This window comes from Hibiscus syriacus, unplaced genomic scaffold, assembly GCF_006381635.1.
Source record: "Hibiscus syriacus cultivar Baekdansim isolate YM2019G1 unplaced genomic scaffold, ASM638163v2 tig00018571_pilon, whole genome shotgun sequence".
Classification (NCBI taxonomy): Eukaryota; Viridiplantae; Streptophyta; class Magnoliopsida; order Malvales; family Malvaceae; genus Hibiscus; species Hibiscus syriacus.
In genome coordinates this window covers 32,161-50,196 of record NW_024062440.1, presented here as the reverse complement: position 1 = coordinate 50,196, position 18,036 = coordinate 32,161, and the positions used below count along the sequence as shown (strand labels likewise).

Sequence of the window (18,036 nt, the reverse complement as noted above, 5' to 3'; positions counted from 1 at the left end):
GTGCACTTGGATATTCGGTATACAAAGAAGAGTAGCAAGGATTTGTCATTGTAGACAAGTAGCCGACGTGAATCTTGAAGCAAAGATCTATTTTGATGATCCGAGGAATTTGAAGCAAAGCTGAAGCCTCAGACTGTTTTTACCATAAGTTTTATTTATCTTAATTTATTTTATTTATTTGTTTATTTAATCTTTATCTCATTTTATTTTTTTAAACAATTTAAAAACTCCCCCATTTTATCTTTATCCTTATCTTATAAATATTTAATTATTTATTTTATCATTATATCCTTATCTTCTATTTTAAACAATTTATATTTAATTATGTATTTTATTATTTTATTCTTACCTTTTTCTGAAATTTTATCTTCCTCTAAATCAAAAAGTCCACTAAATCAAAAACACCAGAGTCCTGTGGATCGACTCTACTTCTCTATTCTACTCTCACTTTTTACTTATTAAGAAGTCGAAATTATTTTGATAGTAAAACGACAGTTATCAAGAAGCCATAAATACCTTCCTTTAAGTCCTTAAGCGATTAAATTTAAGTAGTGAAACTCACTCAAAACACTAAAATTTTAAGAGAAGAATAAAAATGAAAATTGTACTGGAACAGGAAGTAAATGAATAACAGTCAACAGATTTCTCGGAAACAAAGAGACAATTAACTTCGACGGACAATACCCACAGAGTACAGAGCTGGGTGCCGCAACAAAGAGCCGCTGTAAATAAAAGACGGAATGGAGATTTTCCAAGTTAATTTCCCTGGAAACTTTGGAAGATACAAGCAATAATGGATATCTCTGCAATGACTCCTGCGTATTTGAAGCTAAGGTTTTTGTTATTAAACCAAGTGGTAAAAGTGAGTGTCTTTCCATGATTAAAAACCCTGACCGTTCTACTCTTCCTTGGAACCTAGAGAAATTCTCTACATTCCCTAAAACCATGATTAAAAATGCCACTAAAGTACTAGGTTAGAGCGACATTTTTATGTATCCTATTACAACGTTTGTTTAAAAATGCCAATAAATACGATTCTTTGGCGGCATTTTTTTTAAAACGCCATTAAATCACTACTCTATAGCGGTATTTGTGAAATAAATGCCACTAAAGTAAGTGTTTTAGCGGCGTTTGTGGAAAAATGCCGTTAATGTTACCATTTTGTGGCATTTGGGCTAAAAATGTTGCAATATGTATAAATTTATTGGCATTTACCGTTTTGTTATATTGAGAAGCACGAGGAAAAGAAATAGAATATCAACTCTTACCGTTAAGAAGGCGCTGATCAATCATCTTCAACTGAAATTATATTGCCATCCAAACTTATACGATAAGCATGAGCAATCTTGGGCCAATCCACTCCAACTTCTTGTTTGCATTTTTCACTTAAAAGAGGACAACCTTCAATATGTAATCGTTTGAGGCATTGCATGCTTTCTGGCAGACTTGATAATCGTGGGCAACGTGTGATCTCGAATTTTTTAAGTGATGTGAGATTGTTCCACTCCGGTGATACTTTGAGGTTCTCATAGTCTTTAATCATCAGATACTTTAAAGTTTTGGCAGATCACCGTAGAAGCCAATAGGGTAGAGTCTCCATCTTTTGCAAATTTGTAGTTTCCAATGATTGAAGGCTGAAACCTTGATAATCATTGCCTTCCTTATCTTTGAATCTATGAGGTTCACTCAAAACAAGCTTCTCACAAATCCCAATAACTAGAGTTTGCAATGCAGTAAGATTATTCAAACAATGTGGGAGTGATACCAAGTTCTTGCAACTGGCAACACCCAATGTATGGAGAGATGTGAGGTTTTGAATCCCTTCAAATAAATATTCTAGATTATCATAGCCCCATATGATCAAGAATTGAAGAGATTTAAAGTGTTCTAATCCATGACCACTAAGATCTCGTTGCTTTGTAGTTAATGATAAAAATATGAGACTGGTCATCTTCCTCATATCCTTTGGTAGCTCTTCAATTTGATCACATCCAGCAAAACCCAGACTGAGCAAATTCTGCAACTCACAAATGGAGTTGGGGAGTTTCTTGATGTGGCGAGAGTCACAAAGGTTGAGATTATGGTATCAAATAGCATTCCGAAACTGTGATAGCGGCCGTGATATTACGGTCGTGCCATCATCCAAAACCGGTTTTCATGGTTTTTGCGGTGGGTTATGGATTCACGCCAATATCGGTTGATTGCGCCCACAATTTAACGGGAAACGGACGATTGCGCCAACAATGGGATACAACCACCGTTATTCAACCGTGATTCCAAGACAAAATCAAAAACCAACCTCTGCTGCAATCAACTGTAAACGAAAACAAAATGAAAATGAAGGGACTTTGGATTCCCGAGTTAGCTCTGACCAGTTTTGGATAGAAGATGCGCCGGAGAAAGTCCTTCGAGTAGCAGATGATGATCGTCGATTCCTTGACCCACCATGAGCAGTTTGTGGGTTTATGGATCGTTTTGACAGAGGATTTTGTTTTTGAATAGTTTTGAAGTCCACCATCTGCTCCCCTCTTTGGCCTCCATTCTCTCGTGTTTGGAAATGAAATGAGTGAAAATTGAATAATAGTGAAATGGGTGGCGTTGTGGGGTGAAGAAGAGTGAACTGGGGAGTGAAGAAAAGTGAAATGAAAAGTCCTCCCTGAATGACTTCCGCTTCAAATTAGGAAATTTGATCCCTCGTTTTCATGACACTTCACCCCGTGTTTTCTTCTTATTCTTTCCAAGGCTTAATATACCATTTGATTTATGCGTTATATATACATTATTTTAATATTTAAATCATTATTTTATTATAATTACCAAAAAAATACTTATATAATACAATATCTGATATTTTTTAATGTCTGTAACTTGAATAAAATAAGATATATAACAAAACTAAATAAAAATGAGAAAAGATATATAATTAAGAAGTCAAACCATGAATTAATTATTTAATTTTTTTAAATAGATTCATTATTTAAGTTATGTACTCATTTTAGATATTTAGATGTTATGGTGATTAGATCTTTGGTAAAAATATGAATTTTTTAAGAAGAGAAAAGTATTATTTTTTTACCTTTTTTATATTTTCAGTTGTAACCTTTGTATTTATATTTTAATCTAAATAATATCTAGTAAAAATTAGGGAAAAATGAATAATCACTTTATAAATATTTCACTAATATCATTTTAAGGCTGATTTCACGATTTAATTTATTAACTTTAATACCTAAATTATGAAAAATTTCATTTTATAAAAAATATAAAAATATAAGAAAAATCCTTTAAATAAATAAATAAATGTCTAAAAAACTATTCAGGGTTTGAGTTTTAAGCATACTTGTGTTCCTCAACCCGTGATGGGTTTGATTGTTGCCTTATGGCCCAAGGGTGTGTATCTTTAGGCTGAGGATGTAGCAAATGCAGCACTCTACCTAGCAAGCGAATACCAAAGATATGTTAGATAGCATCATTTGTTCATAAACGTGGGCTTTACTGTGCCAATCGTCGTTCTACATGTTTCAATGCCCCGACAACGACCATTCATACAATATTACTAATGAATTTTAATATTTTTTTATAAATTTTAAGTTTCTTAATTTTTTAATTTCTTAGATTTTATTTTTATCCATTATAATTTCTTAGATTTTTAATTTCTTAGATTATTTTAATCTCATAGTTATAGCAAAATTTATTTTTATCCATTTTAATTTCTTAATTTTTTCCTATGTTGATTGTTGACAGTCTTATTTCTTTTAAATAATAATGTATTCACAATGTCATCGTTAATTAATTATCTTATCCTATCATCGTATTTTTAAAGTCTTCTATTTGATTAAACTATATTGTATATATGTCAATTTCGCTTAGAAAATATTTTAAAAATCATTAAAAATGATTTCTAATAATTAAAATTATTTTTATTATGTTTTAAGATAAATTGTGCAAAATTTAAAAAATTCACGACTGCGATACCCACAGTGAACGCGATGACATCCGTTATGTCCGCAACCGCGATAAACGCGACGTGACCGAAAACGTAACTGCGAACGCTATTTGATACTCTGGTTGAGATACCTTAAAAGCTTCAAGTTACCAATCCATTTGGGCAAGACATCGAAAGTAGACCCAAAAAGATCAAGCACCCGCAAACGTTGAAATCTCTCGAGGCAATTTTCATCCAAGAATTTGCTGGTTGCTCTCTTTTTCATATTGGGAAACCTAAGTGTACGCACATGTCCTAATTTACCAAGGAGATCGAGGCACACATGCCGAACACTTGGGGCATGAAAGAGTTCACCAAACAACAGTCGTTCTTTTCTACCAATAACGCCAGATCATGTAAAAGATCATGCATTTTGAATACACCATAAAGAAATGCCACATTAAAATCTTCCAAAAGAGATCGTGCCAACAGGTCGTTCAAATACTGCCTTCCAATATCAAAGGGATTTTCATTTTCATACGATGATTCAAGCAGACCGTGAGCCATCCAAAACGAGATTAAACCAAACTCAATAAATTCATAGTCTTTGGGAAAGAGTGAGCAATAAGCAAAACATTGCTTCAACCGAGGAGACAGTTGATCATAACTTAGTTTCAGAACATAAACTATTTCGTCATCTTTCTCCATTAATTTCCAAGTCTCACTATTCTTCACAAGTTCCCACTCCCGCTCTGATGTTTTGGACAAAAGCATACTCCCCAAGGTCTTCAGTAGCAGTGGAACCCCTTTGCATTTCTCGACAATTTGCTCCCCAATTTCCACAAGGTTTGGATGTCGTTTCTCTTCCCCTTTCTTGAAAGCAAACTTGAGAAACAAAGATAAAGATTCGTAGGAAGGAAGAGCTTTCAATTTGTGAGGGGAGACTGTACCTGTGATCTTTGCTACTTTATTGGTTCGAGTGGTAACAAGAATTCTGCTTCCGGTAGCTTCTCCGGGTAATAACTGTTTCAGTTCAACCCATTTCTTGTTATCATCATTCCAGACATCATCTAAAATAAGCAAATACCTTTTACCATTCAAGCACTCTCGCAAGGCCGCCCGTAATTGTTGAAAATTCATGCTTCCAAGGTCTCCATCACCACCCTTTTCGGCTTTAATGGCTTTAAGGACTTTGTGCACTACTTGTTGAACATCAAAATCTTCGGAAACGCACACCCGGAGTTTCAACTCAAAGTGATTATGCACACTTATATCATTGAAAACCAGTTTGGCAAGAGCAGTTTTCCCCAGACCTCCTAATCCAACTATGGCAAGGACGGGTATGTCTTCCTCACCGGCTTGATCATCTTGCGTTAACATATTCACAATTTTTTTTCTCATCATTTCTTCCAATTACCTCCGATGCTTGCACGAAGGAGTGGGTCTCCCCGTCGAAGCGCCGGTCATGCCTTGGGTAATCATGTATCTCAGTGAGATGAAATCTATTTTTCAACTCACCAAGATCATGGAAGGTCTGTTGGAGTTCTTTTATCTTGTGAGCCATTTTAACACTGAAAGCAGGTGAGTATGAAATCGAACGGAAATAGCCTACCTTCTGTCCGATGCTACTCCCTTTCCGAACTTGCTTCCTCAGTGCTTCAATCTCAAATTCATCCAATACATCTTCTGTGTCGTAACAGGCGTCCCTCAGCCTTTGTAGCCAAACCCGTAGTTCATGTTGATGAGCCTGTTTCTCTTCAGCATCTAAAAGCACCGCTTTGATTGTGGTTAACGTCTGTTCAATCTTTTCAAGTTCCCCCAAACACCACAAGCTAGGATAATTTCTTGAAGAGCAAGCTCGCATAGTTTCGAAATGGTATTTTCTACAACGTTAAATACAAAGGATCCGGCCATGATTTAGACAAGAAAAAGAGGAATATTTGCGGGAAACACAGATAAATGCAGTCAAACTTGTGATTTAGGTTATGTGTGGAGCTTGGGGTTAGGGTAGTGGAGCAAATTTTTTTTTTTGGGGAACGTGTTGCTTTCAACGCAAATAATATAATAATGTTATAATTAAGACAAAATTATAAATTTAGTACAACAATTATTATTATTTTCTCTCTAACCGTATGGAAAACTTCAATATTAATTTTATTCAGTTCCAATAAACTAACCTCTCACTAATTTCAAACCAGTAACTTCAGGCCCAACCTTCCTCAGATCTTCCTTCCCCAGATTCTCGAAATATTACCAATAAACAATCGATGCTGAGTGAGTGAGTAGACCAAACATAAGAACAAATAGAAAACTTGTCACCTTTCATTGATAGCTCCATTGGCCAATTATACGCTTCGAAGTCACAAAAGCATTGAGCTTGTTTTCACTTGAATATTTCACCTTTCATAATCTGAACAAACCATCATAAAGTAGGATGCTTCAGCATTAATATCAAATAGGGAAAATTCTGAATGATAATTAAGAGGCCTATGAAGTTGTGCAATTAATCAAGGGACAAACTTACTCAAAATCGAAAAAAAAGAGTCGTATTAAAAACGTAATGGGTTAGAGTTATGACTGAATTTCTTCCTAGACGAGGTCATGAAGTTACAATCAAAACCATAGTAAACAATGATGTGGTCAGGTTGTGGATGATCCTTGAAGTGTTTCACTCTTTACATGTATAATATGTCTGGAAAAGATTCATCGTAAGGGATTGTGGGTGATTTTAGGGCTCATGGGAACATTGTTGATGCTTTCCTTCAAAAAGGAACATATATGGTGTCAAAGTGTTCTTTTAAGGCGATAAAACCGAAGTTTTTTTAAAAAGCGGTTGTCTGGACTAATTTGGGACTCAGATTTAAAATAATAAACACGGATTATGGAGTCTCCACCAATCATTGATTATGGTATGATTGGGCACCTGAAACAAATTTATCATTTTAATAAATTTTGATTTTAATTATGTTAAATAACATTATAAAGACTATGTACCAAAAATCGAGTTCGGGAGTCGATTACACATGGTGAAGGGTTAGCACCCCCACAGCGCCCTAAATTGATACCCAGTCAATTAATTAGTTGTCTTTGCAATAAGAATTTGAACGTAATCTAATTTAAGATCCCTTTTTATAACACATACAAATTAGTCATTGAATTTAGGAAAGAAAAAAAATATGACATTTAATTATTTCCAATCAATATAAAAAGGACATCTCATGCCTCCATTCATTTTTCAATCGAAACAAAGAAATATTGTTATTCGATTTATAAATTCGTTATTAATCCATATTTAATCCCATGAAAGGAAATAAAATTAAGAAATTATATTAATTACGTGTTACCAATTCTTTAGAATAAGTATGTTAGATTATTTAAAGATATCGAGAACGCACATTTTATACGTTCTAGCGATCCTTTCTTTGTGAATTTAAGTAAACGAACATTATCATTTTCCCTCGTTTCCAAATTCTAGGTGAGATCATTTTTAAGGTTTCCACTTAGTATGATACACTTTTATTTTAAAATCAGATTTTAAAATCAGTGGAAGTGACCTCCTTATAACTTAAGACAATCACTTAACAACGAACCTAAAATGAAAGGGTATTACCCTTAATACAATTATTTCGATCAAGTCAAGAAATGATTACAAGGGTATCATATATATTAATTTGAAGGAATACCTAGACCTTTATGAAACAAAAGTATAGGGACTAAATTAAAAGGAAAATAAATTAAAGGAATAAACATAGAATGAGAGTATTCCAATTATGGACTAAATCAAAATAGTAAATTGCAATCAACATTACAAGAAATTAAAAGCACAAGGGACTAAATTGAAATAAATTAGAATATAAAACCTAAATTAAAAACTGTAGAAAATAAAAGCTTGAAATTAAAAGGACTGAAATATAAATACTATAAATTTAATAACTAAAATTAAAAGTACATAAAATTAAAGGGATAGAAACAAAAAATATAGAAATTAAACAATCGAATCAAAATAAAAGTTAGTGGTCAATTTTGATAATTTTATCTGAAACATAATAATGCGAGTCATACCTCATAGCATGTCACCACAAGGTCGTAAATTAATTCAAACGTAAAAAAAGTTAATGTTTAGTGGTTAATGTTAGAAATTAGTAAATTAGTAATAAAGTTAGAGGTTAGTAAGTTAGAAATCAATAAATTTGAGTTTTATCCCGATCGTAACAATGCGGGTTGTAACCCAGAGTAACTGACTGCAAGATCGTATTAAGTTTAGATTAGCAACAAATTTTAAACAAACATTGACTAAAATGTAATGATAAAAAAGTGCTAGATTCAAATTAAGATAAAATAACAGAATATAGAGTCTAAATAATAAAAGAACAAAATAATGTATTAGGAATTAAAATAATAAAAAAATGAAGCAACTAGCGACCGAAATAGAATAACCCATAAATTAACCCTGGCCAATTAATAAACACAAATATGGAAAATATCAAAATTGGTACAAACATTTCTAATTAAAAAACTCACGCATACAGTTGATCATAATACAAAAAAGTGCTAACTTTCAAGGGACTAAAGAGCAATATTTACTTTTTCCTTAAAAAAAGGTACCTATAAATAATAATTTTTTTTTGCTTCATTTTGAACTCAAACCAAAAAAATTCTAAAAAAACTCTCAGCCTTTCTTGTAACCTCTTCAACCGGCCACCCTCACCAAAGTACACAACCACCGCATTTATACGACGGTTCAAACCCCCGGTCACTACCCACAGTGACTGAGAAGACCAAGAGTTAACCCAAAATAACCCTAACGCTCCGATTTATCCTCCCAGACCTAAATCAAAACCTAAAGAGGACTAAACGAGACCCTACCCTCCTCAGAAGCTCTCGACTCTTCACCTCCCTGACGCCGATGATGACAGACTCATCCCGTACTCTAACAACGAGACCTTATACGACTAAGATTGTAATACCCCAAAAATTCAGATAATGACCAAAATGAAAATTTTGAAAGTTTGATGGTCAAAGTACAAAATTGGGAAAAGTTTGAGGAATTAAGTGGAAACCTTAAAAAAATTATTCCATAAATGGATAGTTTACTCTTGAGAGTGGGGTTTTATAGAAATCATATTTTTTGATTTGAAATTTTAGTAAAGAAAAATTAGAAAAGGTTAAAGTCCGGTAAGGAATCGGAAATTCGGATCGAATTGGAATTGTACGAAAATTTGAAGGATGTTATAAAATGGTTGAAAATATTATTTTAATATTTTAGATAAGAGATATTTGGTTTGAAAATGTGCAATTTTTCAGATTTAACCGAAACAGTGGAATTTGGTGATTAAATTGCAACATTCAAAAATTTCAAGGATAGAAGTGTAAAATCAAAATTAAGATATTTTATGAATATGATGAGGTAAGGGATGATGTCATAGAGTGGCAAAGTTGTAGTTACAGAGATTCGTTAATGGAAAAAATGAAATTTCCTATTGAATTAAATAAAAAATTCCATTATAATATATTAAGTCATGTGCTAGATTTATTTAACATTAGAATAACAATAACGATGGAGCATTTTTAGCTTCTTCTTCATCCAATGGCCGACATCTTCAAGCTTGCAAGGTAAATATTTTTAGTTTGAATTTTGAAGCTATTTTCTTGAGAATTAGACTTCGGTGTAGTTAGGAAAAATGTTCTACGTTCAATTTGCTACGTTTTGACATGAATATCAATAGGTTTTATGTTCGAGTTCATCTTGAGTTGATGAATGAGATGTTGATTTCTTGTGTTTTAGGGGTTATGAAGAGTTAAGTGATTTTAAAGAATTGGTTGTAAGAATTGATGAAGAACCTAAGGATGAAGTTAAAGAAAACAATTTAGATTTTGAATTTGGCAATGGGTTTGAAAATTCACCAGAAATTATATAAACATAATTTGGAAGTTATTTTTATATATTTATGTTCATATATCGATCTAGTTTTGTTTAAAACAAACGGGGATCAATTTCAAGGTGTATACAAAAAGATATGAATTTTTAACCGAGAAAATGTCAGAAAAACGGGCAGCATATTCTGCACAAAACAGATTATGTTTGTCAAGTTTGAAAATTCACCATAAATTGTACAGAATGAATTAGAAGGAGTTGTTTATATGGATAGATTTGTATTTGAGTCTAGCTTTCAAAAAAAGAAACAAAATTAAATTCAAGTGTGTATATCAATACAGAATACTGATTTTTAAAGGTAGTGCGAGTTGTCTGAATATGAAAATTTTAGAATTTAAGTGGAAAGGGATTAGAAAATGAAGAGTAATGTTTAAATGTTGAATATATTTTTGGATGCTTGGAATTGAAATTTAATGGTAAGAGACCATTTTGAATAAATTCTAATGTTAAAAGGAATTATTAAGTATTGAGTATTTTGATAGAAAATGAGTTTCAAGTATATTATGGAGTTATTTTGGGATATGTTTATGTTAGTAAAATACTGACATATGTATCATTATGAATTTGTGATTTATGCAGATCGTGTTTGATTTGTGATTGAAACAAATCAAATAGAAAAGGGTTTATTGTGGACAATAGTGAGGCACATATTTTGAAAGATATAAAGTGTCAAGGTGAGTGCAATACATGTATGAAATTATACATGGTTGTTTTATACATCATCAAGAAGACTTGCGATAAGTCGACCTTGTTTATATCAGCATGATTTTATATCATTTTTATAATTTCGATATGACAATGATATGTCATAGTGTGAAATTATAATGCATTGATCATGAATAATGTGATATTTTACCATGAATGTTATTTTGGGTATGAACTGCCCCATTGTTAAAATATGATAATATACTTTGCCATGGATGGATCAAATAAAATTGACTATATGCCCAAGTATGTTATTGGGGATCAGTGGTATTAATGGTATGCCATAGAGTCTAGCAGCTGCATATTAGGTAGCACTAGAGTGTCTAGAGAAGACACATAGTGCAGGCCTTAAAGTGTTTAGTGAAGACACAGTACAAAACACTACGGTGTACAAGGTGGGTAAAGCCCGACCTCAGCACTACGGTGTATTATTAGGTGAGAAAAGCTCGACCTCAGCACTTTGGTGCAATATTTGACTCCTATATCGGGTTCCTCATACAATTATATTTTGGGTTATGGTTTATTGGTTAATCAATGATAAGCTGGCAAATAAGCTTATGAGCTTATGGTATAAATGGCAAGTATATTGGTAAAATAAGCTTACGAGCTTATGGAATAAATGGTAAGTATATTGGTAAAATAAGCTTACGAGCTTATGGAACAAATGGTAAGTATATTGATACAAAATTTTATATTATTTTGATCATGGTAAAATATTGGATATGCAAATAACATGATTTTATGGCATTTTGATTTTGACATTGAAATTCATGCATGAATGGTATTGCACTATTTATTGTTTTAATTGCCTCACTAAGTATGTACTTAGCGTGTGATGACTTTCACGCGTAGGTAAAAAGCCAGTAGTGGAATAAAGAGATCAAAAAGGACATCAAGCATCGATGAGTATATTTCAATATCAGTAAGACATCCTATGATGGAATTTTGACTTAGATAGTGGCATGCAATTTAATAATGTTCAATTGTTTTGTTGAACTAATTTGGAAACAAAATGGTAACTTTATATTGATGAAAGGTTAATTTTTATGAGTTTTGTATAATTTGCTGAAATTACTATAGCAGTGCATCGATACACATTTAAAGTTCGATGTTTTAGTGCATTGGTACACTGTTCACGGTATTGTAGCAGTGCATCGGTAAATTGTTCACTGTTCATGGTATTGTTCATTACTGTTTACGGTACTATTCAAAAAAATCTTTTGTTTTAAATTTTTTATAATGAAACATAATTCATATAATATGATATTTTTTATAATATCATTTACCATTTTAAAAAAATAAGTTTTAAATCATTTTTGAATTGGAAATGGTTTTAGAAAATTCGTGTGACATCTATAATATGTATTGGTATAATTATACGGGTTATGGGTGTTATATTTATTGGCATCAGAGCTACAGGTTTAACTGATTCTAGGACTAAACGAGTTTGTTTTGAGTTAAAAAGTGTATACATGCCACTAGGATGTCAAAAGTTATTGATAGTTGTATATATACTGTGATGATGCTTATTGGGAGTAAAGTTACTCTTTACTAAAGTATGATGATTCTGATTATGTTCAAATGTTGGAATTAAAGACAAAGGTAGAAATTCGAAAATGTTGAAAATAAGGTTGAGATTGAAATTGACCAAAAAGGGACCCGACATGAATTATGTAAAACACCTTAGAAGGGTGGATGTTGTAAGGGTTTTTCCTCTATTTTGTGGAAGAAATGCCCCAGCTTTCAATGAAGTTTATGAATTAGAAGAATCGATTAAAAAGTTTGAATGAATTACAAGAAAAGTTGAATTGAATTAGGATCCAGATGAGATTTCTAAATCTAGTGATGATTATGAGGTTCTTCCAGGTAAGCTTAAATAAGTGAGAAATATTTAATCTAAGCATTAAATTGTTTAAAATATTGTTGAATTGAGTAAGAGGAAATAAATAAGCGGTAATGAGTTGTCCGCTAAAAGTTTAAAGAAAGTTGATTTAATAGTGAATCAAATGATTGTGAGTTTGATGGAGAATAGATATCAAGTCAAAAAAACTGGATAGAGTTACATTGTGAAGGTAATTATGAGAAAATGGATTGTATAACCTTATATGTTGCAATGGATTATTGTATAAATTAAGATTGATTCTCAAGAACTTGAAAACTGTCAGGTTCGTAGTGAGAGGAAAAATAGTAAATTGCTTGATAGTGTGATTTTAGCATTAACTGCTATAAAGTTATTGCTACAAATTTATCAAGTTTTCTTATTGAACGATGTCGACATTTAGATGTTCATTTGAGATGGAAAATATTTCAACTACTAGAGAATAATTTCTATGGATCTGGATAAGTTATACAGATTTCCTTAAGAATGAAATAAGGAATTCCAAAATAGAAATATTCAATTCTACTTGATATCGAGTGATATTATGGCGGAAGACCTATGTGTCATGATATAAGGGTTAAACAGACAAATAGTAAATGTCCAATAAAGATTCAGGAATTTATGTTAATGGTGAATCTTATGAGATTATCATTAACGAGTTTTAGATCATTTTGATCATGAGTTGGTTGTCTCTGCATTAAGGTTGGGTTAATGGTCGCATGAAGCTATTAATTTAGAAAAAAAGCGGAGAAATTAATAATTTTAATGATTGATGAAAAAGTGAAATCATTAATAAGTGAGATCAGCAATGATTGCGATTAAGATGATGTAAAAATGATGCATAGCTTTTCTAGCTAAGGTGATAGATACTCAAGTATTTGAAGTAAGATCATATGATATTTCCATAACTCGGGAATTTCCATGTCTTTTTAGATTTATTATTTGGGTTACCTCCAGATTGAGAGGTGGAATTCAATATTAATGGTTAACAAGGCATTAATCATGTATCTATGGGTTCGTATCGAATGGTTGTGATTGAGTTAAGAGAATAAAGAACCAATTGCAAGAGTTGTTAAATTGAGGATGCATTAGATCAAGTATTTCACCTTGGGTGAACCGATGTTGTTTATAAAAAATGGATATATGCGATTATGCATAGATTATCGATAGTTAAACAAAGTAACTATCAAGAATAAATATCCTCTTCCAAGGATTGATGACTTGTTTGATCAACTTAAGGGAGCATCTGTTTTCTCTAAGATTGATCTTAGTTCAGGATATCATCAGTTAAAGATTAAAGAGGAAGATGTTCCAAAGATAGTTTTCAGAATATGGTATGGGCACTACGAGTTCGTAGTAATGCCATTTGGTTTGAAAATTGCTCTGGTAGCATTCATGGATTTGATGAATCGAGTATTTTAATTTTACTTGGATTAATTTGAGGTGGTCTGTATAGATGACATTCGGGTATACTCTAATACAAAGATGAAGATTTTAAGTGGATTAATTTTACTTGGATTCTTTAAAGGTAGTGCGAGTTGTCTGAATATGAAAATTTTAGAATTTAAGTGGAAATGGATTAGAAGATGAAGAGTAATGTTTAAATGTTGAATATATTTTTGGATGCTTGGAATTGAAATTTAATGGTAAGAGACCATTTTGAATAAATTCTAATGTTAAAAGGAATTATTAAGTATTGAGTATTTTGATAGAAAATGAGTTTCAAGTATATTATGGAGTTATTTTTGGGATATGTTTATGTTAGTAAAATACTAACATATGTATCATTATGAATTTGTGATTTATATAGATAGTGTTTGATTTGTGATCGAAGCAAATCAAATAGAAAAGGGTTTGTTGTGGACAAAAGTGATGAACATATTTTAAAAGATATAAAGTGTCAAGGTGAGTGCAATACATGCATGAAATTATGCATGGATGTTTTATACATCATCAAGAAGACTTGCGATAAGTCGACCTTGTTTATATCAACATGATTTTATACCATTTTTATAATTTCGATATGACATTGATATATCATAGTGTGAAATAATAATGCATTGATCATGAATAATGTGATATTTTACCATGAATGTTATTTTGGGTATGAACTGCCCCATTGTTAAAAGATGATAATATGCTTTGCCATGGATGGATAAAATAAAATTGACTATATGCTCAAGTATGTTATTGAGGATCAGTTGTATTAATGGCATTCCATAGAGTCTAGCAGCTTCATATTAGGTAGCACTAGAGTTTCTAGAGAAGGCACATAGTGCAGGCCTCAAAGTGTCTAGTGAAGACACTGTACAAAACACTATGATGTACATGGTGGGTAAAGCCCGACCTCAGCACTACGATGCATTATTTGGTGAGTAAAGCTCGACCTCAGCACTTCGGTGCAAAATTTGACTCCTATACCGGGTTCCTCATATAGTTATACTTTGGGTTATGGTTTATTGGTTAATCAATGATAAACTGGCAAATTAGCTTACGAGCTTATGGTATAAATGGCAAGTATATTAGTAAAATAAGCTTACGAGCTTATGGAATAAATGATAAGTATATTGGTAAAATAAGCTTACGAGCTTATGGAACAAATGGTAAGGATATTGATACAAAATTTTATATTATTTTGATCATGGTAAAATATTGGATATGCAAATAACATGATTTTATGGCATTTTGATTTTGACATTGAAAATTAATGCATGAATGGTATTGCACTGTTTATTGTTTTAATTGTCTCACTAAGTATATACTTAGCGTGTGATGATTTTCATGCGTATGTAAAAAGACAGTAGTGGAATAAAGAGTTCAAAAAGTACATCAAGCATCGATGAGTATATTTCAATATCAGTAAGACATCCTATGATGGAATTTTGACTTAGATAGTGGCATGTAATCTAATAATGTTCAATTGTTTTGTTGAACTAATTTGGAAACAAAATGGTAACTTTATATTTATGAAAGGTTAATTTTTTATGAGTTTTGTATAATTTGCTGAAATTACTATAGCAGTGCATCGACACACATTTTAAGTTTGATGTTTTTGTGCATCGGTACACTGTTCACGGTATTGTAGCAGTGCATCGATACATTGTTCACTGTTCACGGTACTGTTCATTACTGTTCACGGTATTATTAAAAAAATATTTTGTTTTAAATTTGTTATAATGAAACATAATTCATATAATATGACATTTTTATAATATCATTTACCATTTTAAGAAAATAAGTTTTAAATCATTTTTGAATTGGAAATTGTTTTAGAAAATTCGGGTGACATCTATAATCTGTATATGTATAATTATACGGGTTATGGGTGTTACAAAGGTAAGCCTAAACAACCCTCTTTCACCCTTTATCCAACCTAGAACTCAAAACAAAACCTGAAAAAAATCTGTAGATTTAACCCCTGAAATACCCAGACGAAACTCCTAACGTTTTAAACGCGACCCCCCGACTCCAACGACAAAAATGACTTCTACGAAGCTCGAGACACTAAGGGTACGTTTGGTTCATGGAATGTAACATTACCTCCTGGAATAGGATTATCAAAATGTAGCATTACCTAACACATTACTGTGAATGTTGCATTGTTGTGTTTGGTTCGTTTAGCAGGAATGTAAGATTATAGTGTTTGGTTAAAGGAATAAAAGATTATTGGAATGTATATTTTACCAAATTGTTCTTATTATATATTTGTTTTTTTAACAAGTTGAATTCTAAATATTCAAATGAAAATATTTGTATAAAAGATCATAGAAAATATACAATTTTACTATTTTTAATTTATATATTTTCTTTAAAAATTTTAAATTCATAAAATTTATATTTTTTTTACAAAATTTAAAAGATAAATATGTTTAATGAGAGAGTTTAATTTTATTTTAACCGCTGAACTTCATATAAAATTCTAATTATGGACTTTTTTTTGTAAATCTGAAATAGTTTAAGGATAAATGTGCAATTTAACCTTTGTAGAATTTGTTTTATTCAACAACAGAAGAAGAATATTTTTGAAAAAATTATTTTAAGGGCATTTTAGTCCAAAATACCGGGAAATGACAAATACCTAAGGGATTGAGGGAATCACATTCCAGGTAATAAGCCCCAAAAATGCCACTGCTATGAATGGTTTATTATCGGGGGTTGAGAATCTTTGCAATCCAAATGAGGGAATCACATTCCGAAAAAAATATTCCCCCAGTAATCTCACAATTCCCCATCCAACGCACCCTAAAGGTAAAGGATTACCCCCTCTGCTCGAAATGTTAAAAAAATGGTACCTTTAAAATGCTTTTTTAATTTTGCTTTTCCCTCTTTTTTGAAAATGGGTGAATCGAATGCTACTTTTTCCAATATTGAGGTGAGAGCTCTATTTTTCTTTTGGTTCGAATAGGGGAGAACCGATCCCTTTACATTTCTTGATTTTGGGTTTATATAGCACCTATTTAGGCAGAAATCAAAAACAAAATTTACAACTCAGATTTGTTTGCTTGTTTGTACATGTTCGTTGCTGACGTGCACGTATCCCACGAAAGATTGAGGAGGGAACCGGTGTTGTGGTCGACGTGGCTTTTTCTGGGACCACTGGAGCATGGGTCCAACTGTTTTAGGTCACACAGAGATGTGAAGCGGTGACATTGGATATCTAGGGTTTCCATAAACCCTAAAACATATATTGACCAGATATGAGTCGCTGGTGGGCTGTAGATGAATTAAGTGGGTCTGGTGGTGTGTCAAAATTGAAATGGTTTGTTTTGTATTGGGTTTCGGCTGGTGTAATGGGTATTTGGGGTTTTTTTTACCCAATAGGCAATTCATGTTTTTCTATATAAGGTTATAGGGCGTCCTATTTTTTATTTTGAGAAATATAATAAATGCTACAATGTAGGTTAGGAGTTCCCTTGGATGTTATTTTTATGAAACCCAATGAGTGGGCCTCACGTGGTCCATTATTTTAATGTTATTAAAAGGACTTGTCATCTATTAAAAATATATTTTTTAAAAATCATAAAAATAATTTAAGTTTAAAATTAAAAAAAAATAAATGAACTCATCACCTCGAGGTGACAAGTTCCTTCAAATTCAAAAAAACTAATCGTTTTGTAGTTGTTGGTTAACGAGCATATGCAACGGTTGGGTAACGATCATCATTGAACTCATCACCTCGAGGTGACGAGTTCCGTCAGATAAAATTTATAAAAAAAATAAAATTCAAAGAAAATAATAATTGTATTTTAAAAAAATAAATACAAAGTAAATTAATAATTCTAAAAAATAAATTGATTACAAAAAAGTTAGAAAGAAAAATTATTTATATTTTTAAAGTTCTTGACAATGTCGAAGAGTGGTCGAATGATAATGACATGGGGCTCGTCGAAATGCCGGGGTCTTCGGCTTTGATCGTTGTCATCTTCATCTTGCCAGGGAGGTGTACTTAAGACACTATGAGATTACCTTTGAAATAGGTGACTGGTTTATGGTATTTGACACATCATTGCCGTTATTGAATCGACTTGGTTGCTACGTTGTTAACCATGAATGATATGATTCCACTCATCCTCACCTGCATGTTTTGTCGAA

General features: G+C 32.0%; 1 protein-coding gene across 1 annotated transcript; it reads right to left on the bottom strand.

The window, feature by feature from the left end:
* Window positions 1-4,240: 4,240 nt before the first annotated feature.
* On the bottom strand, window positions 4,241-5,901 carry LOC120209272 (putative disease resistance protein RGA4). Its single transcript, XM_039208316.1, has one exon. The coding sequence runs from the start codon at window positions 5,327-5,329 to the stop codon at window positions 4,241-4,243; it is 1,089 nt and encodes a 362-aa protein (XP_039064247.1). The 5' UTR covers window positions 5,330-5,901.
* Window positions 5,902-18,036: the final 12,135 nt, after the last annotated feature.